The sequence below is a fragment of the Aethalodelphis obliquidens genome, unplaced genomic scaffold (assembly GCF_003676395.1).
Source record: "Aethalodelphis obliquidens isolate GAN/ISIS:26980383/991018 unplaced genomic scaffold, ASM367639v1 scaffold86, whole genome shotgun sequence".
Classification (NCBI taxonomy): Eukaryota; Metazoa; Chordata; class Mammalia; order Artiodactyla; family Delphinidae; genus Aethalodelphis; species Aethalodelphis obliquidens.
Genome location: NW_020838030.1, coordinates 4,755,147 through 4,779,681, shown reverse-complemented (window position 1 = coordinate 4,779,681; position 24,535 = coordinate 4,755,147). Strand labels below are relative to the sequence as shown.

Here is a 24,535-nt window from a genome sequence, read left to right as displayed (position 1 = left end):
GGCCTCCCCTTGTCTGTCCCTTCTCTTCTGGTTTTTCTGGCTTCAGCTTTTGCTTTTCCTCGTGCCCCTAACCCTGGCCCCTTCTGAGCAGGTGAGCACCTGGGAGAAGCAGGAGCTACAAGAGTGCTTGTGGGCTGGTGAGTGGGACCTGGGGGAGGCTGGGGCAGGGCCACTGCAATAGGGGTGGACCCTGCAGGTGCCAGCTCCTGGGGGTGAAAGTCAGGCATGGGGCAGGGGAGTGGCAGCCCTCAACCAGGTTGGGTCTCACTCAGAGTGGGCTCTCACCCTTTCCAGACTCCCTGGGGCCCCTCAAGGATGACATGCTGCTCGTGGAGACACGAGGCCCCCAGGACAACAGATCACTCTGCGCCTTGGAACCCAGTGGCTGCACTCCACTGCTTAGCAGGGCGTCCACGGTGAGGGATGGGGGACCCTCCTTCATGTCCCTTTCCAGCTCCACTTCAAACCTGGCCTCAAATTTTCACTATTCAATTTCTCCTCCTCTGTGCCAGGCCCTGTGCTGGTCTCTGGGAATGTAGGGGTAACTCAGACCTGGGCCTTGTTCTCAGTGGCCTCTGAAAAGTCTCCCAGACCCTCCCCCCTACTATTCTGCCCAGCTGTAGCCTGGTGGCCTCCTAGGTGTGGTGCCTCTAGGTGACAGCACCCATCTCTTGGCTTGGCAGAGGGCAGCTCGTCTTGGAGGGCCGTTACTACAAGATGTGCAGTCAGGCCAGTGTCTTCAGGTGAGTAGGTGGCAGGAGGGCCCTCCCCAATGCCCAAAGGCAACAGGCCTCAAACCCTGTCTTCAACCTCTTCTACCTCTTCCTGTGCCTAGCAGGAAAACTGTCACTCTTCAGGGGCAGGGGCCTCCTCATTGCCCCTCTAGCATCCACCCACCATCTGTGTGTGCTTATTTTGTGTCCAGCCCCGGGGAAGCTAAGAGTTGAAGAAGCATAGTTCCTGTCTCCAAGTTGCTCATGGCTGAAGAGACCAGCAAAGAGATAACCATTGGGTTAAGACAGCTAATAACCAATGTGCTAAGTTTTGGGTTCCAGGGAGAGCTTCAAGGAAGGGTCTTTTCATGTGGGCCCAATCTGGCACCAGTAGCAAGGTACAGTCCAGGAAATAGACACAGCATAAGCAAAGGCAGAGCAGCTTGCGGCTGCTCTGTGTGTGTGTGAAACATGCATAGCTGAGGCTGGAAATTTGGGACCACACTTGATGGGTGTTGAATACCAAGCTGGGGGCTCTGGATTTGGTTTTGTTTGTGTCTTACAGCTGTGGGACGATGACCTGGGAGCACTATGGGCCTGCCCCATGGAAAAGTGTGAGTATTACAAGAACTGCCCTTCTTCTCTGCACCAGGAGCTGGAATCTTGACAGGGACCATTCCTGGGGGGAGCATACACAATGGCCTTAGCCTTTCAATCAGAGGGTCATTCCTTCATTAATTCAAACACCACAAGGGGCGCTTGCAGGGATCCCAGCATCACCAAAGAGACACGTTCCCTGTCTCCATGCCAGCCATAGAAACTAGAAAGACATTAGCTAAACAATCATTTAGGAAGTGTGGGCTATTGAAGCATTCACTATAAAAGTGTCCAAAGCCCTGAATGCATATAATGGGGACCTGACCTAGTTCAGGGGAAAGGTTGGAGGTGAACTCTGAAGGCTGAGCTAGATGAAGGGGGAAGAGATGCATTTTTGTGAAGACTCTGGGGTGCTTTTTTGAGGAACTCCAAGGAAGCCAATGTGGCTGGAGGGTCTTGAGAGATAGGCCTCCGTCATGAGATTAGGATGCAAGGGCCATGTAGGGCCTTGGGAGCCGATGTAAGCAATTTGGATTTTATGTTAAGAGTAGCAGGAGCTTCCCAAAAGGCTATAATCAAATTTGTATTTTTTAAAATAAATTTATCTATTTTTTATTTATTTATTTTTGGCTGCATTGGGTCTTTGTTGCTGCTGCGTGTGGGCTTTCTCAGCTGTGGCAAGCGGGGGCTACTCTTCATTGAGGTGTGCGGGCTTCTCATTGTGGTGGCTTCTCTTGTTGCAGAGCACAGGCTCGAGGAGCGAGGGCTTCAGTAGTTGTGGCATGCAGGCTCAGTAGTTATGGCTTGTGGACCCTAGAGCACAGGCTCAGTACTTGTGGCGCACGGGCTTAGTTGCCCCGCGGCATGTGGGATCTTCCCGGACCAGGGCTCGAACCCGTGTCCCCTGCATTGGCTGGCGGATTCTTAACCACTGTACCACCAGGGAAGCCCCCAAATTTGTATTTTAAAAAGATCTCTGGGGGGACTTCCCTGGTGGCACAGTGGTTAAGAATCCGCCAGCCAATGCAGGGGACACGGGTTCGAGCCCTGGTCCGGGAAGATCCCACATGCCGCGGGGCAACTAAGCCCGTGCGCCACAAGTACTGACCCTGCACAACAACTGAAGCGCACACACGTAGAGCCCATGCTCCGCAACGAGAAGCCCGCACACCGCAATGAAGAGTAGCCCCCTGCACGCCGCAACTAGAGAAAGCCTGCATGCAGCAACAAAGGCCCAACGCAGCCAAAAATAAATAAATACATTTATTGAAAAAAAAAAAAAGATCTCTGGGGCTGCCATGTTGTAATGAATTAGAGGCATAGAAGAATCAGAAATACCAGTTAGAAGGCTCTTGCAGTCATCCAAGAGAGTGAGGTCAAGGGTCCAGCAACCCTAGGCTTAGGGGGCAATAATCTTTTTTTAAAAAACATTTATTTATTTATGTGTTTGGCTGCGCTGGATCTTAGTCGTGGCACGTGGGATCTTCACTGTGGCATGCGGGATCTTTAGTTGCAGAATGTGAACTCTTAGTTGGGCATGTGGGATCTAGTTTCCTGATCAGGGATCCAAGCCAGGCCCCCTGCATTGGGATCACGGTGCCTTAGCCACTGGACCACCAGGGAAGTCCCTTAGGAGTCGATAATCTTAGCTGACATTTGAGCACTTAATATGCCCAGCACCCTGTTCAGTGCTTTATGTGTATTAATACATATAGTCCTTACAGCAATCCTGTGAAGTAGATATTATTGTTACCCCAATTTTACAGAGGTGAACTGAGGCAGAAGCGGAAGTCACTTATCCAAGGTCACCCAAGTAAATGGATCTATGTTCATACACTGACCCTGTGAGCTGTGGACGTCGGGCAAATCCCTTCATTTCTCTGAGCCTCGTTTTTCTCCTTGGTGAAGTGGGGGTCTCTAACAAGCCTGTCTTCTCCCCTGGGTCTCCTAGACATCCACCGGCGCTGGGCCCTGGTCTGGATGGCCTGCTTACTCTTGGCCGCTGTGCTTTTCCTTCTCCTCCTCCTCAAAAAGAACCACGTGAAAGGTGAGCGCTTCCCGGCTCCCCATTCCCTAGGGGCAGGACTCCAGTGGACCTGGGAGCTGGCCAGGAGAAGGCGGCGGCTGGGCTCACCGGCTGCCTCCGCTCCTCTCCCCTCACAGGGTGGCTGAGGCTCTTGAAGGAGGACGTCCGCGCGGGGGGTGAGTGTGAGCCAGCGCCGGGCGGGGGGCGGCCCCCAGAGGGCCGGGCCTCGGGCCAGCTCACGTCTCCGCTCCTGCTGTGTTCTTTTCCACAGAGGCCGCCAGGAGCCGCGCGGCTCTGCTCCTCTACTCCGCCGACGACGCTGGCTTCGAGCGCCTGGTGGGCGCCCTGGCTTCGGCGCTGTTCCAGCTGCCGCTGCGCGTGGCCGTGGACCTGTGGAGCCGCCGCGAACTGAGTGCGCAGGGGCCCCTGGCCTGGTTCCACGCGCAGCGGCGCCAGACCCTGCAGGAGGGCGGCGTGGTGGTCCTGCTCTTCTCGCCCGGGGCCGTGGCGCTGTGCCGCGAATGGCTGCAGAACGCGACGTCGGCGCCCGGGGCTCACGGCCCGCACGACGCCTTCGCCGCCTCGCTCAGCTGCTTGCTGCCAGACTTCTTGCAGGGTCGGGCGCCCGGCCGCTACGTCGGGGCCTACTTCGACAGACTGCTGTCCCCGGACGCCGTGCCCGCCCTGTTCCGCAGCGTGCCGGTCTTCTCACTGCCCTCACAGATGCCCGAGTTCCTGGGAACCCTGCAGGGGCCCGCAGCCCCCCACCCCTGGCGGCTCGCGGAGAGAGCGGAGCAGGTATCCCGGGCCCTGCAGCCCGCCCTGGACAGCTGCTTCCGGGCCCCGGGGACGGGACGCGGGATGGGGCCTGAGGCAGAGGACAGGACTTGAATAAAGGCAGACGCTATTTTTCTACCCGTGTCTCCCACGTGTGTCTCAGTGCCCCAGCCGCTGGGCCGAACTGTCCCCGTATCTGGTATCCCCGCGCCCCTTTAACACCCGGACAGGTGCAGGACGGCGACGCCTCTGGTTGGCTGGCGTGGGGTGACGCAATGGCACATGGCCTGCTACCATTGGCTGTGGCGCGGGCTCCGCCCTCCGGACTGCAGAGCCGGCGGAGGGCGCACGTCTTACGCAGCCGGCGGCGGCGGCGGCGGCGGCGGCGGCGGCGGCGGCGGCGGCGGCGGCGGCGGCGGCGGCGGCGTTGTTGTTGTTTTGTTGTTGTTGTTGTTGTTGAGGAGGCTGAGCCTGTGGCGTCCGCGGGCTCGGTGGGTTGTCTCTTCCTCCTCCGCGGCCTTCGTGGGTCTGGATCCTTCCTTGCCCGCTCGGGGGCCGTGCGTTTGCAGTCTGCAGACCCCGAACCTGACCCCTTCTCTTCGTATCCGGATCCGGGCTCCTCCCCCCCTCCCCAAGACCGGGGTTCCGGACTCCTCCCCCCAAGACCGTCCATCGACGTCTTCTCCCGCAGTATTTAGGAATCTGATCCATTCTTCTTAATTCCGCTGATCCAGCCCCTAAGAACCATATCCCGACCCTAAAACAATGGGCTGACTCCTACCCCCTTGCCGAGGATCCAGGCCACCTCCCCCTGCGGTGACGAGGATAACTTGTTCCCGTCCAGGAATTGCAGAATAGGCTCCTTTCCCCAACTATCTCCCCTCCCTCTGCCTTACCCCAGTCTAGACCTTCTTTTCTTATAACACAGATCTGGGCTCCTAGACCCGCGGCACCTCAGAACCCACGCTTTTCTTTCCCACTTGGCTCCTCCAGCGAACCCTCCCCATGTCCTGTGTCTACAGGTCCCCAGCCTGGGAAAAGATGGCCCCACGGGCCCCGAGGGGCCTAGCGCCAGCTCTGCTCTGGGGCCTGAGCCTCTTCCTTGGCCTCCCAGGCCCGGTCTGGGTCCAGCTTTCTCCGCCTCCCAAGTCTTCTTCCCCCACTGAGCCCCATCCATGTCATACCTGCCGGGGACTGGTCGACAGTTTCAACAAGGTGGGTGCACCAGCAGTGTAGGAGGAGGGGGCTAGATACTATTAGCACAGGGGTTGAGAGCTGGGAGCTCTGGCATACAAGTCTGCATACACTCAAGTATCCCAGCTTGGTTACTTACTGGTTGTATGGCCTTGGGTAGGTGCCTCTCTGTGCCTCAGTTTCCTGGTCAGTGAAATATAAGTGCTAGAATGTGCCAGACACTGTACTTAGCTCTTACTAGTTTTCTCCATTTCCAGGGCCTGGAGAGAACCATCCGGGATAACTTTGGAGGTGGAAACACTGCCTGGGAGGAAGAGAAGTTGTCCAAATACAAGGACAGGTAAGGAAGAGGCTGGAGGGGTGGATTTGTATATCTCACATCCCAATCTGTGCTCTGCTGGTGGAAGCCTGGAGACACTTGGGGAGCACTTATTCAACAAATGTCACTGAATATCTATAGGAGAGCACTAAACAAGCCAAGCAGAATTCTTTCTTCAAGGAGCTTCTATTCTAGTAGAGGAAACAGTGAATAAGTAAGTAAATAATGTCTTATCAGGTGAAGAACAGTAAAGCAGAATGGTGGGAGGCATGGCATTCAAGGTATGACATTCGAACAGAGACCTGAGGTGCAGAAGCAGACTGTGCGACAGTCAGGGAAGGGTTTTGGACAGAGCGGGGCTGAGCTTGGTGTATTTGAGAAGTGGCTGGATTTGGAGTGAGCAGAAGGGAGAGTGGTGGAAGGTGAAGGCAGAGAGTCTTGAAGGCCGCAGAAAGGCATTCAGATTTCGTTCTGAGTGTAGCGGGAAGTCATTGGAAGGTTTGGAGCAGGAAAGTGATGTGGTATTATTTGTACCTATAAAAGGTCACTTACACTAACAGACTATAGGGGGCCAAGGTGGAGGAGCAGGAAGACCAGTTGAGAGGCTAGTGCACAGTCTAGGCGTGACGGTCGTGGTGGACCTGGTGAGAAGGGGTCAGATTCTGGGTATATTTTGCAGATAGACTGACAGGACATGATGATGGAATCATTATGGGGTGTGAGAGAAAAAGTAGAATAAAAGGCGCTCACTGGGTTTTGGGCCTGAGCAACTGGGTGAATCGTGGGACTGTCTTCCGAGATGGGAGAAACGAGTCTGGAATCAGACGTTCTCATTGAACATGTTGGGCTGAGATGTCTGTTAAATAGTCAAGTAGCGTTAGATTTAGGAGTCAGGAGTTCAGGGTAGAAGCAGGGCTAGAAACGTGAATTTGACAGTTATCAGCGTATAGTCAGTGTACAGAGCCAGGGGACAAGATGAGATTTTATTGAGAGGAGAGGCCTGAGTCCTAGGCCCTCTAGCTTTTCAATGTCAAACTGGAATTAGACCAGGTTGTCATTTCTGACCCTTTGTACCTTAGGGTAACCTCTCTGATCCTCAATTTCCTTATCTGTAAAACGGGAGTATTAATGCCAATCCTATTTCATAGGATCGTGGTAAGGATTAAACTATGATACGTCCTAGAAATAAAAGTTTCGTTATTACATAACAGTGGTCATTTTCCTTTCCCTCAGTGGGGCTCAGTTGCCTCATTTGGGAATGGGGGGATTGACCAAAATAACCCTAAGGGCATTTCTAGCTCTATAATGGTTACTGTTTTTTTGTTTTGTTTTAAGTCACCTCCTATATGCCAGGCACTGTGCCAGACCCTTTAAATATATAATATAATACATTTTATGTGTAAATGTATTTTAAAAAAAATTTTTATTGTGGTAGAATGCAATAACATAAAATTTACCATTAGAGATAGTCAGTATATTCAGGTTTTGCAACTATTGCCATTATCTAGTTCCAGACTGATTTCATCCCCCCCAAAAGAAACTCCATCCCTATTGAGCAGTCACTCTTCATTCTCCCTCCTCCCAGCCCTTAGCAACCACTAATCTGTTTTCCATCTCTATGGATTTGCTGATTCTGTTGGAATCATACAATATGGCCTTTTATGTCCGGCTTCTTTCACTTAGCATAATGTTTTCAAGGTTCGTCCATCATGTAACAAATATCAGTACTTCATTCCTTTTTAAGGCTTAGTAATCTTCCATTGTATGAATAGATCACATTTGTTTGTCCGTTTATCAGCTGATGGACATTTGGGTTGTTTCTGCCATTTGGCTACTGTGTATAGTATTGCTATGAACATTTGTGTACAAGTTTGAACACCTGTTTTGCATTTTCTTGGGTATGTATCCAGGAGTGGAATTACTGAGTCATGTCGTGATTCCATGTTTAATTTATGGAGGAACTGCCAAACTGTTTTCTACAGCGGCTGCACCGTTTTTCATTCCCACGTGCAATGTAGGAGGGTTCTAGTTTCTCCACATCCTTGCTAACACTTGTTATATATTTTTAACCACATCTACCCAGCAAGGGTATTATATTCTGTTGTACAGATGCAGGGACTGAACTATCTTCCAGCCAACCTAGAGGAGAGCCATTGTCCCCATTTTACAGATGAGAAAACACGTTCAGGAGAGGTTAAGTTACTTGCCCAAGGTCACACTACTAGATTGGAACCCAGGTCTCCCCAAACCAATACCCCTTCCATTGTGGCCTCTGGCCTTTGACATTATCTGGCATGAGGTGGGGAGGGGGGAGATTGTAAAGAGGGTGGTGGGTGGGCTGAAGTGTGTTCCTACCACCCATCCCTGTCTGGTCAGTGAGACCCGCCTGGTAGAGGTGCTCGAGGGCGTGTGCAGCAAGTCGGACTTCGAGTGCCACCGCCTGCTGGAGCTGAGTGAGGAGCTGGTGGAGAGCTGGTGGTTTCACAAGTGAGTAGCAGGGGCCTTCCTGGGAGGGGCTCAGGCAGGGCTGGCTGGTAAAGCAGAGGGTGGCGAGCTAGGGGCTGTGTCCTCATTCAGCTCCTTCCTCCAAAACCAGGTGTGCTGAGGACTTGCTGGGGGGCCCAAGCTCTCACTCTGAGCTGCAGACTGCCCCTCTGTCAGACGGGGAAAGGGCAGCCTTATGGGTCTTACGCCCAAGACGGGCTGTATCACAGATCCTGTGGGAGGTTGCGGGAGATGGCAGCACCTCTGACACTGTCTCAGCCCCCTCACCATCCCTCCGCCTCAGGCAGCAGGAAGCCCCAGACCTCTTCCAGTGGCTCTGCTCAGATTCCCTGAAGCTCTGCTGCCCCTCAGGCACCTTTGGGCCCTCCTGCCTTCGTGAGTTTTTCAAGTTCCTCTTGGGGGATGGAAGGGGACTGCTGGGGCCAGGGATCCAGTCCTGGCTCGGCCCCTGGCTGGCTGTGTGAGCTCAGGCTGCTCATATCACTTCTCTGGACCTCTGTTCTCGCCTGCCTCATAGGGCTGGTGAGATGCACAAATCCCTGGGGAACGGCTCTGAAAAAGGATATGGGGTTAGACTGAGTCAGATGCGGCCATGGTTTCTGTCATGTATTTAAGAAATGCCCCCCCTCACCAGGCATTTCCCATGTCTGGACTAAGGTGACCTTCCTAGGGACGGGCAGGTGCTGCTGAAGGCCCTGTTGTCACCACCTTTTTCTACACACAGTCCTGAGGCAGGAGCTGAACTTAACTACCAGCCCCTTTTAGAAAAATCTCTCTCAAAGCTGCAGATACAAAGAGCTAGCAACAAAGATGGTCAATTCAGTTTTTATAAAAGAAAAGATTTGTAAATAACCTAACTGTTCCACAATGGGGTGTTGGTTAAGTAAATTTCATACAGTTTTATGACAAAATATTATGATGTCGTTAAAATTGTTTCCTCTCCAAAAATGCTTACTAATACGGGGAAAATATTCTGTACGTACAAGGTTGTATTTATGATCCCACCTGGTTTGGTGTCTGCCCACAGCCTGTCCTGGGGGTGCGGAGCGGCCCTGCGGTGGCTACGGGCAGTGTGAAGGGGAAGGAACTCGAGGGGGCAGCGGGCACTGTGACTGCCAAGCCGGCTATGGGGGTGAGGCCTGTGGCCAGTGTGGCCTCGGCTACTTTGAGGCACAGCGCAATGCCAGCCATCTGGTATGTTCGGGTAGGTAGTCAAGAGGCGTGGCCTTGGGCAGGGGCGTGTGGGGTACCTGCCTGCCCACCCTCATACTTCCCCCATTCTACCCAGCTTGTTTTGGCCCCTGTGCCCGCTGCTCAGGACCTGAGGAATCAAATTGTTTACAGTGCAAGAAGGGCTGGGCCCTGCATCACCTCAAGTGTGTAGGTGAGTGGGACCCTGCCCTAGATCTGGAGGGGTGGGCAAGGTCTTGGGCTTGGTCCCCCATCAACACACACATCTCTGGGCTAGACCAGTCCAGTCCCCATCTTCATAGAGATATCAGCCTGGTTGGGAAGGCAGAAAAGTAACCAGGCGCTTACAGTATAGACTGATCGTTGTACAGTGAGAAATGTCTCTTCCAATTCAGTGGTAGTGGGGAATCAGGGAAGCCTTCTTGGAGGAGGTGTCACTTGGGTCAAGTCTCGAAAATTGAAGAAGGGTTAACCCGGAGAATGAGCATACTGAACTTGGGATCAGGAAACCTGTGTTCGAGACGAGGGTAAAAACTAAGCTGCTGTAACAGAAAGATCCCCAAAGACTGTGGCTTAATGAATTTAGAGGTTTATTTTCATCTCATATCACAATCTGGAAGCCAGTGGTCCAGACTGGCAGAAAAGCTCTGCTTGTCATAGTCATTAAAGACCTAGATTCATCCTGTCTTACTGGACAGTCATCCCCTTGGGTGTTGAGGCTGGATCACGGTCACCTCTATGTATCATGACCTGGTATCCAGGAAGTGCGAAAGAGAAGAAAGTGCACGGAGGATCCAAGTCTGTTGTATTAAGGCCAAGTGAAAAGTGGAGCACATCACTTCTGTTTACAACACGTTGGCCAGAACTGAATCACAAGGCCACACTTAGCTGCAAGGCAGATTGAAAAACACAGTCTCTAGCTCGACAGCCCTGAGTCCAGCTGCACCTCTGCATCTGTGTTGGTGGACAGCCTGCAGTATCAGCCACACTGTTTAAGCCTGGGCAAGTCCATTCCCAACAACCCTGGCCTCAGCTTCCCTGTTAGTGAAATAGGGATTGAAATCCCCACCCTACCGGCCTCTTTGCAGACATTGATGAGTGTGGCACAGAGCGAGCCAGCTGTGGAGCCCACCAGTTCTGCGTGAACACGGAGGGCTCCTATGAGTGCCGAGGTAACTGTCCGCTCCTGCGGGGTAGGGGTGTGGGGAGGGTAGAAGGAACTGCTCCACGCCTTTCCCCCAAAACCGCCGCGTTCCCAGGTGCTGGCACCGCCCCCCACCCCACCCCCTGCCCTAGGCCTCTTCTGGAGCAGGGCTTCCTCCAGGCATACGGGCAGCTCGCACCCTTGTCTGTCCTCTCCCTTCTCCAGACTGTGCCAAGGCCTGCCTGGGCTGCATGGGGGCAGGGCCTGGCCGCTGTAAGAAGTGTAGCCCTGGCTACCAGCAGGTGGGCTCCAAGTGTCTCGGTGAGTGTCCTGCCACCTGGGAGCGTCTCATCCACCACAAATTGACAGGGGCTGAAATGTGGACAGGGCGTGGGAAGGAAGGGTGGAACGTTGCCTGCGTCAGCACAGAGCAGGTGTCAGGATGTGAGTGAGACCAGAGTCAGGGGTGCTGCCTGTGGGACCCTGGCGGTCAGGGCTCTGACCTCTCCTTGGCCTCCGTCAAGACGTGGACGAGTGTGAGATGGCGGTGTGTCCAGGAGAGAACGAGCAGTGCGAGAACACCGAGGGCAGTTACCGCTGTGTCTGTGCTGAGGGCTACAAACAGATCGAGGGCTTCTGTGTGAAGGAGCAGATCCCAGGTGAGCCCCAGCTCGGCCCCAGAAACCTGGGGAGGGGAGGTCCTTATCCAGGGGGAGGGCAGGCAAGCCCCTCCTTCAGGCAGCTGCAGGCCCTGGCCCACCTGCACTGCCACCCAGCCCTCATGAGGCTGCACTGGGACCCGAACCCCACCTCTGACCCCCAGGGTGGCTTTTGGTGACCTCACACCTCCCAGGGTAGAAAGGAAATTGGACTTGGTGTCATATCATTCTGTGCCCGCCGAGCCTCTTTCTTCATCTGCCCTTGCCCCGCCCGAGGGCTCTTGTAGGCCGTGGGGGTGATGAGACGAAGGACAGTCACAGTGGTGACGATAGTGACCACTTCCACAGTTCCTGTGTGTCACACGCTGTTCCAGGCATATTGCATGTATTAACTTATTTCACCCCTAAAACAAATCCAGTGCTGTAGCTATTGTTCTCATCCCCATCTTGCATAGTAGAAGTAGGGACGCAGAGAGATGAAAAAACTTGTCCAGGGCCCCATGGCAAGCAGGTGGCAGAGCTGGGCGTCATATCCAGGCACTCTGGCTCTGCAGTGGGGCTAGTACACATGCTCTGACCCAACTCTCCCACGTGGCCTTGGGCAAACCTCTTCACCTCTCTGCGCCTCAGTTTCCCATCTAGTAAGACAGGGATAATAAATGCCCGTCTTGGAGTTGTTCTCAGCAGTAAATGACACTGTGTGCTGGCGTGCCAGGCAGGCGTGTGGCAGTGATGATCAGGTGTGTGGGAGGCTCCAGGAACAGGGGATGAGTGATGGGCGCTTCTCTTGCCCAGAGTCAGCAGGCTTCTTCTCGGAGATGACAGAGGACGAGCTGGTGGTGCTGCAGCAGATGTTCTTCGGTGTCATCATCTGTGCACTGGCTACGCTGGCCGCCAAGGGTGACTTGGTCTTCACCGCTATCTTCATTGGGGCTGTGGCAGCCATGACCGGCTACTGGTTGTCAGAGCGCAGTGACCGTGTGCTGGAGGGCTTCATCAAGGGCAGATAATCCCTGCCACACCTGCAGCATCTCCTCCTGCCCAGGCTGCCCCCAAGGTCGGGACTCTCCCACCTGGACACTTGAGGCACTTGCTTTATTTTTGAGTGCGGTAAGCACCCTCTACCCACCTTATGGAGCAGCGCAGACACCTGGGCCTGGGCAGCTGAGGCCCTTGGGTGAAAAAGTAGCCCTATAGGTGGGTGCCATGAGATCTGGGCCTTGGGGCACTGGTCAGGCTTCACAGTGCTGTGAATTTTTTTAAAAAGTGTCTCCTCGTTGTGGCTGCTCGTGAGCTTTGGCCCCTGCCCAGGATGTGGGGGGAGGGTGTCCCTTCACAACCCCCTCCTGCCAGCTGCATGCTGTCAGCTCCTGTTCTGTCCTCACCCCCTTGCCCCTCAGCCACTGATTTATTTATTCATCTCAGGAAATAAAGAAAGGTCTTGGAAAATGGAGAAGCTTGTCTTACTACCTGCCCCCACCCACCATAGGTTGGCCTAAGCTACTGAGAGCCCCTCCACCCTTGGGGAAGTTTCCTAACACCCTGGGAAACTGAGGGTATCCTGATGGAGGAGCAGTAGAAGGAGGACAAAGGAGAGGGTTGGCCCTGAAGTAGTGTAAAGAGAAGGGAGATGGGATGGAGGAACCAGGCTTAGGAGTGGAACTTTCTCAGTTCAGTACCAGCTATCATTTGCCAAAGGACCCTGACAAATGACTTTCATCTCTGAACTTCACTCTTCTCATCTATAAAATGGGCATGATAACGCTTCTCACTCAGGCTTAATGTGAGAATTAAGGTGATGGATGTGAAAAGCTGAAGACAGCGTACAGCAGACAGATGTTCCATGAAATATTGATAGCCATTATTTCTAAAGTCTCCAGGGGTTGAGGGCCCTTTCCTTTGGAAGTCCTCCCCTCCGCAATAAACACAGCACTTGAAATCACTGGGGGTGGGCATATCCTCTAAACAAGATCCTGGCATGGCCGCAGGGAGGCTTGAGCCAAGTCCTAAGGGTTTATTTCTTTGGCACAAAGAGGACAGTCTGGACAGTCGAGCCTCATCTTCACACTGGAGACTCTGGATGGGATGTTAGGGCACCTGGACCCTGTTCCCCATTCCCAAATACGTGCATGTCCACCCTGTATTCCGCATAAGTCATGGCCTCTGTGCAAAATACCCGCTGAAAAATAGAGATATTTTAAAAAACAAAAATCTGGGGGTGGGGGTGGGTTCGTGTCCGGCTGTCTCCAGAGGCTGCAATCAGTTGGGGCCCAGGAATACTCCCGGAATGTTTTTCAAATGCTCAGCATCCCAGAAGGTCATGCCGCGGTAGGGCCATCGAGGGCGGGGCCCTGGTTCTGAGTTTCTGGACCCCCTCAGAGCTCGATGGTGTCACTGGAGGCGCTGCGGGAGTCTCCGGGCTTGCATTGAGGCTGGATCCCATTCTGGGGCTCCCCGGGCCGGGCGGGCCCCGGGGCAGGAGCTGGGGCAGACAGTAGCTGCACCGTGCTGGGCAGCTCATCCAGGGGCAGACTGTCCATCGACGACAGCCCGTGGCGCCAGGGGTTCCAGCTGATCTTGAGCGAGCCCCGTGAGAAGCTGTCCACGGAGCTGCCGGAAGCCGCCCCTTCAGGCTCGTCCGCTACATGTGGTGGGACCGGGCCGCGCACGCGCACGTCGCTGAGCGACCGGCTGCGGCCGCGGAGGAGCGAAGAACCTGCGCCGTCTAGCTCGGCGTCGGGGTGGCTGCCCCGGCGCGGCCGCAGCGCGCCCCCGGGCGGCGGGGAGGCCAGGCCACGGAGGCCGCAGCGCCGGAAGATGCTGTCTCGCACCAAGTGCTCTCGGAAGAGCGCGGCGTCGATGCTGCGGCTCAGGTTGATGGGTGATGGCGGCCGCAGGTCCAGCTCGCTCATCGATGGCGCCGGCCCCATGCTGCTGCGGGACAGTCCTGGGCCACCCAGCGGACCGCGGCCCAGCGACGCAGCCGAACCCCAGGCGCCTGAACTGGGCGTGGCTGGAGGCCCACCCTCCGCCGGGTTGCGGATGAGGCTCTTGCTAATGTCCAGGGTACCTGCGCCGACGCTGCTGGGCCCCGCGTAGCAGTTGTTGGGCCTCTCGGGCACCTCGCTCTTGCCGGAGGGCGCAGGGCACGCCAGGCGCAGCAGCTTAGCCCAGCAGGCGTGCTCTGTGGGCGGCCTGGGCCGCGCGGCGGCCAGAGCGGCCAGCGCCAGGGTGAGCGCCCACGTCAGCTCCAGCAGGCGCAGCCAGAAGTGGACGCCCCACCAGGCCCACGAGAAGTGGCCCACCCGGCCGGGGCCCGGGTACAGCCAGAGCGCGGCCGCCAGCTGCAAGCCACTGGCCAGCAGCCCCAGCGCGCCCGCCACGGCCAGCAGCCTCGGGCCCGGACTGGCATCCCAGCCCCTCGGCCCGTCCAGCAGGCGGCGACGGCACAGGCAGAGCGTGCCCAGAGCCACGGACGCGCCCCAGGCGCACGATAAGCCCTGAGCCAGGAGGTTGAAAGCAGGCCTCGCCGACAGCAGGTCTGTGGCGAGCAGCCCCAAGCCGTGCGCCAACGCCAGCGCTCCCAGGAGGAGAGGGTTCTGCAGCTGCTGTGGCAGCCCCGCGCCCAGGCCGAGCAGGGTCAGGGCCGCCAGCGCGGTGAGTAGCAAGGGAAAGGGCAGATTGTAGAGCACCAGGCCGGCGCGTAAACCCAGTCGTGCCTGCGAGCCATAGGGGTCGGTGAGCATGTAGGCGGACCGCAGCCCCGACGCCACCAGCACCAGCACCGCCGCCACCAGTGCCAACCGGGGCCCCGCAGGGGCGGCTGCCAGCGAGGCCAGTGCCAACAACGCAGGCAGCAGGAAGAGCACCCCGACCCCGTAGACGTGCAGCTCCCAGGAAAAGCTCAGCACCCGCCGCAGGGGACCCCAGCGCAGGGGGGGTGAGGTGGCGTTGGCCGGGGGACTGGAGGCTGGGACTGATGCCACGGAGCTGGCGGAGGGCTCCGGAGGGGGTGGCTGGCCCAGGGCACGCTGCGTGGTGACCCGAATGAGGCCCCGGCGTGACGTCGAGGGGGCCTGGACAGGGGGCGCTGGGGGATGGCTTTGGGGGCGCCCCGGCCACTCCTCAGCTTCATCTGCAACAATAATAATATTAAAATAGCCCTTTGAAAAGTACTTTTGATTTTCCATCATCCTCCGGTGTGGTGAGCAAGTTACTTAACTTTTCTAAGCACATCTGTAAAATGGGGATGGTAACAGCACCCCTCCTCACTGGGTTGTGGTGAGGATTAAATGTTTAGCACAGTCCCCAACACCCAATAAGTGTTAAATGGATGTGACCTATCATTTTTATTAACATTCCAGCAGCTCTCAACGGGGACTGCATATTAGAATCACCTGGAGATCAACTCCGTCAGAATTCCTTGTGCTGGGGCCTGGGCATTGGAATTTTTTAAAAGCTCTTCTGGCGAACTGTGGGAGTTGGAGAATCACTGCACTAAATATACCCATGTATACTTAAGAATTTATATTTAAGAATTTTCTAGCCCCCAAAGTGCAAATGACTTCTCCCAGAGTACCCAGTGAGTAGTAGTTTATTATCCTAAGTTGTTTGAAGTTGTTGGCCATTTCCTTTAAGGAGGTGTTTGTCCCCATTCACTCCCCATCCCTTGCATATATACCTCACACAAGTTCTTAGGTATTAGAGTACCCGATCTCCCCAACCCCTGAGCCATGCCCTCACCTGGCTGCAGGGCTCCCACAGGGCTCTCTGTTCCGTTTGTAGTTGGGCCAGGGTCCGAAGGGCCAGGGATGAGGGACTTGGGGGTACCTGGGGCCTCCACTGCTCCTCTCACCCGCTGGGGGGAGATGGGGTCTGCTCCATTCATTGCTGCTATCTCTGAAATAACAAAAGCAGTCACTGCTTTGCCTGACCCTCCAGCATTCCCCAAAATCTAATCCCCCAGGAGGGAGGCACAACCACCCTCATTTGCCAGAATGAGGAAAGCAGGACCCAGAGGGATCAGAGGTCACACAGAAACTGGGGCATCCAGCTGCCCTAGAACACTGCCCGTCCCAGCCCTGCTCAGCACCCTCACTTTGATACCCACCTGGCTTGGGCTGCCCATGAGGAGTCTCTGAGGCTGGGAGACCTGAGGGCTGGGGTCCTGATGAGCCCCTAACATCAGGGAGGTCAGTCTGTTTGGGTGAGGGACTCGGAATACTGACTTCCCAGGTCTCCCCACCTCCAGCCTTCTTGGGGAGCTCCATGGGCAGCTCCTCAGCAGGAGGAAGGCTTCTGGCCAATGCCAGGTCCGGCTGGGACCCAGGCTCCTGAGAGGATGCCACCTCAGCTGGTGATGCTGAGCCAGCATCAGGGGCTGCTGGCTCCTGCTGAGTGAGGAGGGGGCCTTGAGCTGCCTCCTGGAAGTCCTCCTCACTCCCACCCTGTCCTTTCAGCCCTGGCCTCAGGACAGTGCCTGGGCGTGGCGCAGGAGTGTGGGGAGGGCCCTTGTGGTGCCAGGGGGATGTCTCTGAGACCCTGATCTTGGCTTTGGCCACAAGACCCTCATCTCTAGGTGGTCGCTGTCCCACTTGGCTTCCAGGCTGTCCTGGGGTGGGGGGAACTGTGGCTAGCCCGAGTTGGAGTCTGGGAGTTGTGGGGATGAAAGTGAGATGGGGGGTGCCCACTGGATAGGGGGCTGGTGCTTCTTGCTCCATAGACTCCTGTGATTCGGGAGGTCCTGTCCAGCCCTGAAAAATTGGCCCTCGAGCCACCTGGAGGTCATCAGTTACTGGGAGTCCTTCTCTCTGCACCCCATGGGATGCTTTAGGTCCATGCAGGGCTGGGCCAAGGGAGTCTGTGGGCCTCGCAGGCACCTCCTCAGCAGGGACCTGGGGGACATTGGAGTTCCAGGGGCTCTCATCTCTGGGCTTCTCCCAGAAGAAGTCAAAGGCCTGGGGCTCTGTGCCAACAGGGCCCTTGGGGTGGGCTCCTGGGATCAAGTGTGGTTCCAAGTCCTCAAGTGGTCTGGGAAGGCCCCGGCCCAGGGCAGAGCCAGCCCCCAGGGACAGCAGCAGCAACAGCAGCAGGAGGCCATACACACAGCCCCAGGGGCTGGGAGCCATGGTCCGCTCTGATGCCTGGGCCTGGAGCCCTCAGCTTCCAGTCTTCACGGGATGAGCCTAAAAAAAGGAGGGGGTTGGCATGAGATGGGTCTCCCATGGCTGCCCCAGGGAAGCTGGTGGGAAAGAAAGGAAGAATCCTCCTCCTCTACCCGCCCCTTCCTCTTCAACCTCTTCATGCTGCCCAGAGTGACCTTTTAAAACTGCATCTCTGGTCATGCCACTTGCCCTAATTCTAAACCATCAATGGCCCCCATCGCCCTCACGAGAGAATGTAAGCTCCTCTCCTGGCCTTCCAAGGCCACACCAGGATGCTCACCTCACCCTCAACACCCACGGAACTGCCTGGCGCCCCGCCTTTGCTCCTGCTCTTCCCTCAGGCTGCAGTGCCCTCTCCCTTCTCCTTCACTTGCTGAAATCCTATTCTTTTTTTTTTTTTTTTTTTTAAATCCTATTTTTGAGGGCCCAGGTCAAATATCAGAGAGGTGGAGAGGGAGAGAAATACACCCGTGCCTTTGAGGAGTGACCTGGGTTTCAATCCCAGTTTTACCATTTCCTGAGTGAGTTACTTTTCCCCTCTGCATCATGGTTTTCCCATCAGTAAAATGGGTATAATAGTAGTACCTAACTCAAAGGGGCTCTTATAAGACATAACAAAACACAGGATGGGCCAGGCCCATAATTGGAGCTTAATAAGCATTAGAGCCCTTTTACTTTTCCTTTTGTCCAGAAAGCTTTCTTTCCCACCAGCCCCCTTAACTATGTCAACAAAAAATTGGAGGACATACTATGTGCCAAACCTTGGGGATAAAGCAGTGAACAAGATTGACAAGATACCTGCCCTCATGGAGCTGGTGTTCTAGGTAAGAGACAGACAATGAATACTTTTAAATAAGGTGAGCTATGGAGAACATAAAACAGGGTTAAGAGATAGAAGGAGGGGGGGCTACTTTACCCAGGAGTGCTAGAAAGGCCACTCAGGTGATATTTAAGCTAAATGCTGAATGGGAAGAAGGAGTCAGCCATTTGATGATATCCAGAAAAAGCATCTGGAGGAGGGAACAGAAAGTGCAGAGGCCCTTCAGCAGGAATGAGGAGCACAGCAGATTCAGGAGAAAGGAGCAGAGGGAGATGAAATCAGGAAGGTGGGCCTTTCTCAAAAGCCACGAAAAGGCACCTGCATTTTATTCTAAGTGTCCCAGGAAGCCAATGGAGATGTTAAGCATGGGAGTCATGAGATCTGAGAAGTGTTTTAAAAGGGGGAGAGAGGCTAGCGCAGAAATCCAGGTAGGATATGATGGTGGCTTGTTTCAGCTTGAGTATTTATTTCCCTGACACTCCCTCCACCCTTTCCTGTCACACCAGTCACATAGTATAATAATCTCCTCTCTCCCCCACCCTCCTGGGGCTTCTCAAGGGCTGCATCTGCGTCTTTTATTTCTTGTCTCCAGCCACTGCATATGCCTGGCCCAGGTGGATATTCCCTTATGGTGCAGCTTCCTGAGAGTCCCTAATGGAACCGGGAGGCAAGACGGGACCCCACGGCCAGGAAAGGGGGACCAGGAGAGGGGGCCATTGGCTGTGAGAGCCCGTGCCTGGGTGTGTTTAGGGGCAGAGGCCCTGTTCCTTTCCTCTCTGGGAAACAGTTATGCTCAAAGACCCTTGGTGGCTCACAGACACCTTGAGAAGCCGAAGAAAACTCCAGGTGCACTCCCCAGGAAAGTGTCCAGGTTCACCAAAGCTTGTGGGTAATTTTAGGGGGAATCAAAGACCCCTTAAACCCATTCCCCAATCTGCCTCATTAGTTCGTTTCTCAAACATTCACCGAGCTCATGCTCTGCTCCTGGCCCAGGCTAGGTGCTGGGGACCCAAAGAGAAGGCTCAGTTCCAGTGTGGGGAGTGGTGGTGAGCTGAGGGGGAAGGACTGGAAGGCCACTAACACAGGCACTGGTTAATAATAGTACTCCTGTTTTGAGCTCTTACCCACTTAGGCTCCTGTGCTAAGCTTAGCTGCTTGTCCTCGATTTTATCCACCCCTCCCCAAACAAGCTGGTGTGGGTATACCCATTTCATAGGGGAAGAAAGCAAGGTTCAGAGAGGTTGAGCAACTCGCCCAAGGTCACACAGGCTGCAAATGGCCATACTAGGGGCTGTGAAACCCGCATTGGCTCATTTTACACAGGGGGTCCGAAAAGCTTTGCAGAGCAGGAGAAGCAGAGTTGGGCCTTCAGCGATAAGCATCTACCATCTACTCACCACCCGCAATCCAAGAGATGTAGTCACCTCCGGATGAGAAGGGGGCTGCACAGTCCTGGTTTCCTGCTGCTGAAGAGATTTTTTTGTGTGTGTGGGGGGGTGTTCTCCCTCCCTCAGGGACTGGGAAGAGGCCGGCCTGGGGGCAGGGCGAGGGCCGCCGCAGGGCAGCCTCCAGGAGCTGGTCCATCTCAGGTTACCTCTCCTTTTCCTCCATCTCCTCTCCCCTGGCTCCGCGCCTTCCCGCAGTGTCCTGGGTGGGGGGTGCACGCTGGTGCAGGCCCTGCCGCTCGCACCTGAGAGGGGGGCTGCAGGCCATGCTCCCTGCCTGGGTCCCGCCATCACCCCCGCCCTAGTCCAGCTCCTCACCTGGGCGCCGAGCTGGCAGCCCCCGCGTTCACCTTGCGCGCGTCCCTGAAGCCGCTTGCCGCGCCGCATCCTCCGAGATGCTCAGACTTGGCTAACAGAGCCCGGCGCTGCCGATGGCGGAGCCCGCCCACAGGAGCGCCATCCCCGCTTAACCCTTTCCCCTTAGGGGTGGATTCTTCTCCCAGTCCTGACCACCCCTCTCTGAGAGATTCTCAGGGCTAAGAAGGGAACTGAGGTCACCTCCGAGGGATGTAGAAATCACTTCCGCAGCATCCCCGAAAACGGGGCAGCCAATCTCTGTTTGCATACCTCCTGGGACGGGGAGCTCACTTCCTTAATGTCTCTAGACCTATATCCTTATAGGGCTACATACATACTACATATGGACCTACAGGTAAATCCTACCTACAGCTTGATGTGTATCCTTCAGCTTTTTCAAGGCACAGCCATATATACTTTTTAAATAGAAAAAAATCATACTGTACATGTCGTTCTGTAACTTGCCTTTTTCCCCTTCACTTTGCAATATATCCTGGCACATTTTCCATGTACATTTCTACAGATCCATCTCATTTCTTGTATTCAGTGTTGAGAACTACAGCATATGATCAGCCTGTCATTTTTATTTATCTGGTTCATGAGGTTGGACATGTAGATTGTTTCTAGCCTTTTGCTAGCAGGAATAATGAGGCAGGGACATGCTCGCATAGACATCTTTGTGCACGTGCACTCGTGTACCTATCAGATAATTTCCTCCCTGAGGCATGGTTAGGTCAGTGGGTCTGCACATTTTCAGGTCTGTCTGTCAGAATGCTCCAGGTCCCTCTTTGGACAGCTCCTGATGTACTAAATCTCCACCATTAGGTTCAACACATTAAGAGGAATCCACACAAGGAATACATGTGGTCATTAAATATGATGTAGCATCTTTAATGGCATGGAGACATGTCCAGAGTAGATTGTTGTTTATTTAAATTTCAGTCATTTGAATTATAAAAGTAATATGTGCTGATTGTCCCAATTCAAGCAACATAGAAATGTTCAAAGAACACATGAACTGTCTTATCCTTGGTCTCTCCAACTCTGCCCCCCAGATATACCCATTGTTAACACCATTCTGTTTTCTTTGCATCATATAAAATATATATGTGCATGCATTTCTACAAAAATGGGATCATACTATGCCTATTATTCTATAACTTTGTTTTGCCTTAAGCAGATATATGTTGGAAACATTTCGAAGGCAGTACATACTAGCTCCACCCTTTCTTTCAATTAGCTGCACAGTATTGTATGCTGTGGATGTACCGTTAGTTTCGCAAACATTCCCAGTATTCCCCTACTGATAAGTAATCAGGTGGTTGACAGCTTTTTCTTTTTTCTCCTAGAAACAATACTGCAGTAAGCATCCTTACATACTAATATATACATCATTAATGCTGATACTCTAAATTCTCTCAGATAAGTATTTGTATGATCCCATTTTTGTTAACATCTGTCAATCAATCAATCAATCATCTATCCTATCCCTAAATATTAGAAGGTAAATAGTGGGTAATGCGATTTTTATCTAATTTTGCTTTTCTGTTCACCAATGTTTAATACAATCATGTATTTCTTTTGTGATCAGAGATAAGAAGGATAAATATTTTAAAAAGAAAGAAAGATCCTTCCTAGGTTTGAGCTGAAATCTCTCTCCCAGTGTTTTCCTACCTGCGTCTCTCACAGAAAAGCAATACTCAGCCATTAGTTGTGTCTGACATGTTGCAGTTTGAAGGGTGTTCAGTCCCTAGTAGCTGATAAACGGTGGAGACTGAATCCAGCTTTTCTGACTCTGGGAGAGGGTTCAGGCTTTTCCCATTTCACCATATCATCTGACCAGCTTTACTGTTTTTCTTGTGGGAACCCCTTCAGGATTGTAAAGTCATCTCTCATTTCTCTAGAATTTTCTCCTTCCAGGCCAGACGCTCCCAGTTCTTGTAGTCTTTCCTCGAAGGACAGGGTTCTGGGATTTCACCATTGTGACATCTCTCCTGTTTCCTTTTTACCAGGTCAACGATGTCCTCTTTAAAGTATAACTCTTGGAACTGAACCCAGTTGAGAATAAAGCTGAACTTTCACCTCCCCTTTCCTAGATTCTACTCCTCTATTAATATGACCTCACCCTAAAGTAATGTTTCTGGCAGCCACATCACTTTATTGCCCAGTATTGACTAGGTCTTCCTCATCTCGTTGTGTGCATTTGGTCTCTTGACCCTCACTGTAGGATGCTACATTTATTTGTTGTTTATTTTATTTTGTTAGATCTAACCAGTTGTTCTGATCTTGTGGGAAGTTATCTAGATCCTGATTCTATGTGTAATAGATAATTGGCATTTTTTGGCATTGTCCAAGATCTCTCTTCCTGACAGTATCCTAATTTCCTTTGAGGGACCTCTGTCTTTTCCCCTGTGGGCAGTCTTGGTGGGAGGACAGTTCTAGGGGCACACTACAGAAGCTGCGGGGTCCAGGTCCCTCTTCTCAGTGCCTCCTGTGAACTCTCTAATGAGTCTCCTTAGAGATGTCGAGATTCCCTCAGCAGGTTTGGAGCCGGCTTGGTTCCCTTCCTCAGTTTCCCCCGAGGAGGGCAGGGTGTGTGTGCGTGGACCACCCATTCATGCCCCTGCAGAGTCTCGCTGCCTTGACAGTGCCCAACCCCCCAATCCACTCAGGATCCTTTCGCTGCTGCTCCCTGGATACCTCTTTGGAGCCAGGAGCCCCAATCCCATTGTGTTTCCAAACCATGGATTGGTAGGGCTTTTGAGATCACACACAAAGGCAAGGGATATTATGATCCCTTTGCCCAGAGGCCAAGATGAAAGCTGATCCAATGGAAAGAGGAGACTGACTGACTGGGGGGTGGAGGTGAACATAAGTGGGGAGCATGGGGTGCCAGGTGTAGGTGGGGAGTATCCTGACTCTCAGAGGAGCTCCTAGCATCATCCTGGAGACTCTGGGACAGCAAGAATGGGCAGGGGATGATTCCAAGCTTATGGGGGATGGCCAGTAGCTCTGTTTACCAAGTGCTTAGTCTGCCAGGAGCTGTGCTACACAGCGTGCATGCATTATTCTTTTTAATTCCTGACAGCAACCCTATATATTATTATGCTCTCTATTTTACAGCCAGCAAGTCCAAGCTCAGAGAGGTGAAGTAATTTGTCCAAGGACACACAGCAAATAAGAAGCCAAACCATAAGAGCCAGTGACCATCCTGCCCCTCTGGAGGCATCTCAGAGAGAGAAGGGGAGATGAAAAACCCAGGCCTTCCAGGTGGCTCCAACTGTGCTAGGAGTTTGAGTCTGAAAATAGGCCTCCAACTGGGATCTCTTGAAAGGACAGCAAACCACCAGCGTTGGGAGTTGTTGGGAGCTCCTAACCTAGAGTACCTGGGAAGCTCCCAAGGAAAGGGAGAGAGAAGGAAAAGGCAAAGGTGAGTCACAGCAATGATGACGTCTCCTGCTTAGACAGGAGAATTGGCTGGCATTTCTGTTCTGGCTGGTAGCTCTGGCGGGCAGGAGCAGAGGAACAAAAGGCAGCACGGGGGTGGGGTGGGGGGTGGGTGGGGTGGCGGGTGCGGTGGGGTGGTGGGTGCGGTGGGGCGTGGGCGAGATGCTGCCGCCTGGAGGACATTCTTTGTGTTCTGCCCGCTGTCCTATCTCTGAGGACAGGAACAATTATACCCTTTCACTCAACTGGCCAAATTAAGCCTCAAGGGTTCCTGCAGTCTTAACTCATTCCTTCTCAGATTTTAGCCTCCACGGATACCAACGAAACGAACCCAGTCTTTTCAAAAAGCATAGTTTTTTGTTGTTAATGAGTCTGATTATCCAGTACACACTTTAAAATCAACTGTTCCTTATTTCATTCCCTCTCACTCCCAATACCCTTCAACTCTTTCTGGTATTTCTGATTATCCCTTCTGGTTTTTATATGTGCTTTCTAAGCGTCAGATTTATGCTGCTAATGTTAAGTTGTTTTCAGTTTTAGATCCTACCTATTGACTACTACACAGGAACGCGAAGATTTAGCTCTCATACTGCCTTCCACATTTTTCTGCGCAGCCTTTGTTTACATCATAAGTCTGCATTTACAAGAACCACGAGACAGATTATTCAGGCTGAGTCAGGAGTGTACCGTGATTATAATTCCTTTGCTAGATGTTCTGTTTTTCTTGGGGTAAGTGTTGCTTGGTTTTTTACTTGCTTAATTTTCTACGCATCTATCACGAATTCATCTATCTATCGTTAATTCCCCTTAATCTCTCCTTGAAGCGAAAAATAATCTAAAGATTTGGTTTCCCATCCAGATAAGAATACTTTCAAAAAGACTCACAGACTTCTGTAACAAATACGTGGCTTCTTCAACAAATAAACAGCTTGAAAAAAAGCAGGGGGAGGGGAAAATGTTATAAAAGAGACTTAAGAGACATAGCAGTCAAATGCCACATGTGGGCCTTGTTGGGATCCTCACCCAAACAAACCAACTGCACACAGGCGTTTTAAGATGCCTGGGGGTGGTCTGAACATTGGTTGGTCCTTAGCAGACTAAAGGATAAACATGTTTGGACTAGGTGAATAACGGCATAGTGGGCCATGTTTTAAAAATTCCTTACCTGTTAGAGCTA

General features: G+C 53.4%; 3 protein-coding genes and 1 long non-coding RNA gene across 21 annotated transcripts in view; 3 read left to right on the top strand and 1 right to left on the bottom strand.

The window, feature by feature from the left end:
• The window catches only part of LOC113613203 (interleukin-17 receptor C-like), a 44,330-nt gene extending 40,079 nt beyond the window's left edge, over positions 1 to 4,251 (top strand). For 14 of the 17 annotated variants that reach the window (XM_027093722.1, XM_027093720.1, XM_027093718.1 and 11 more), the window contains 7 exons: positions 92 to 137; positions 295 to 416; positions 684 to 743; positions 1,279 to 1,327; positions 3,262 to 3,357; positions 3,474 to 3,512; positions 3,608 to 4,251. In XM_027093722.1, the coding sequence (XP_026949523.1) occupies positions 92 to 137; positions 295 to 416; positions 684 to 743; positions 1,279 to 1,327; positions 3,262 to 3,357; positions 3,474 to 3,512; positions 3,608 to 4,227 (1,032 nt within the window). In that variant the 3' untranslated portion in view covers positions 4,228 to 4,251. The remainder of the gene's footprint in view (positions 1 to 91; positions 138 to 294; positions 417 to 683; positions 744 to 1,278; positions 1,328 to 3,261; positions 3,358 to 3,473; positions 3,513 to 3,607) is intronic. The other 3 variants (XM_027093717.1, XM_027093712.1, XM_027093710.1) reach the window with 1 other exon arrangement.
• Positions 4,252 to 4,266: 15 nt separating this feature from the next.
• Positions 4,267 to 12,581, top strand: CRELD1 (CRELD disulfide isomerase 1). Of its 2 annotated transcripts, XM_027093731.1 has the most exons (11): positions 4,267 to 4,604; positions 5,136 to 5,328; positions 5,565 to 5,647; positions 8,003 to 8,113; positions 8,415 to 8,506; positions 9,159 to 9,335; positions 9,420 to 9,515; positions 10,411 to 10,494; positions 10,692 to 10,787; positions 10,991 to 11,125; positions 11,921 to 12,581. In XM_027093731.1, exons 1-11 carry the CDS (start codon positions 4,396 to 4,398, stop codon positions 12,133 to 12,135), a joined length of 1,491 nt encoding a protein of 496 aa, XP_026949532.1. In that variant the 5' UTR covers positions 4,267 to 4,395; the 3' UTR covers positions 12,136 to 12,581. The 2 variants fall into 2 exon arrangements, with proteins under 2 accessions (XP_026949532.1, XP_026949533.1); XM_027093732.1 differs by lacking the exon at positions 10,692 to 10,787 and having other exon boundaries at positions 11,921 to 12,578.
• A 110-nt stretch (positions 12,582 to 12,691) lies between these two features.
• Positions 12,692 to 17,254, bottom strand: PRRT3 (proline rich transmembrane protein 3). Its single transcript, XM_027093705.1, has 3 exons — positions 16,236 to 17,254; positions 15,869 to 16,024; positions 12,692 to 15,260 (listed from the first exon to the last, which is right to left on the bottom strand). The coding sequence occupies exons 1-3, from the start codon at positions 17,251 to 17,253 to the stop codon at positions 13,501 to 13,503; spliced, it is 2,934 nt and encodes a 977-aa protein (XP_026949506.1). The 5' UTR covers position 17,254; the 3' UTR covers positions 12,692 to 13,500.
• On the top strand, positions 14,676 to 24,370 carry LOC113613213 (uncharacterized). The gene is made up of 3 exons (XR_003430111.1): positions 14,676 to 14,782; positions 23,035 to 23,341; positions 23,893 to 24,370. It is a non-coding gene; the product is annotated as an uncharacterized LOC113613213 (long non-coding RNA).
• Positions 24,371 to 24,535: the final 165 nt, after the last annotated feature.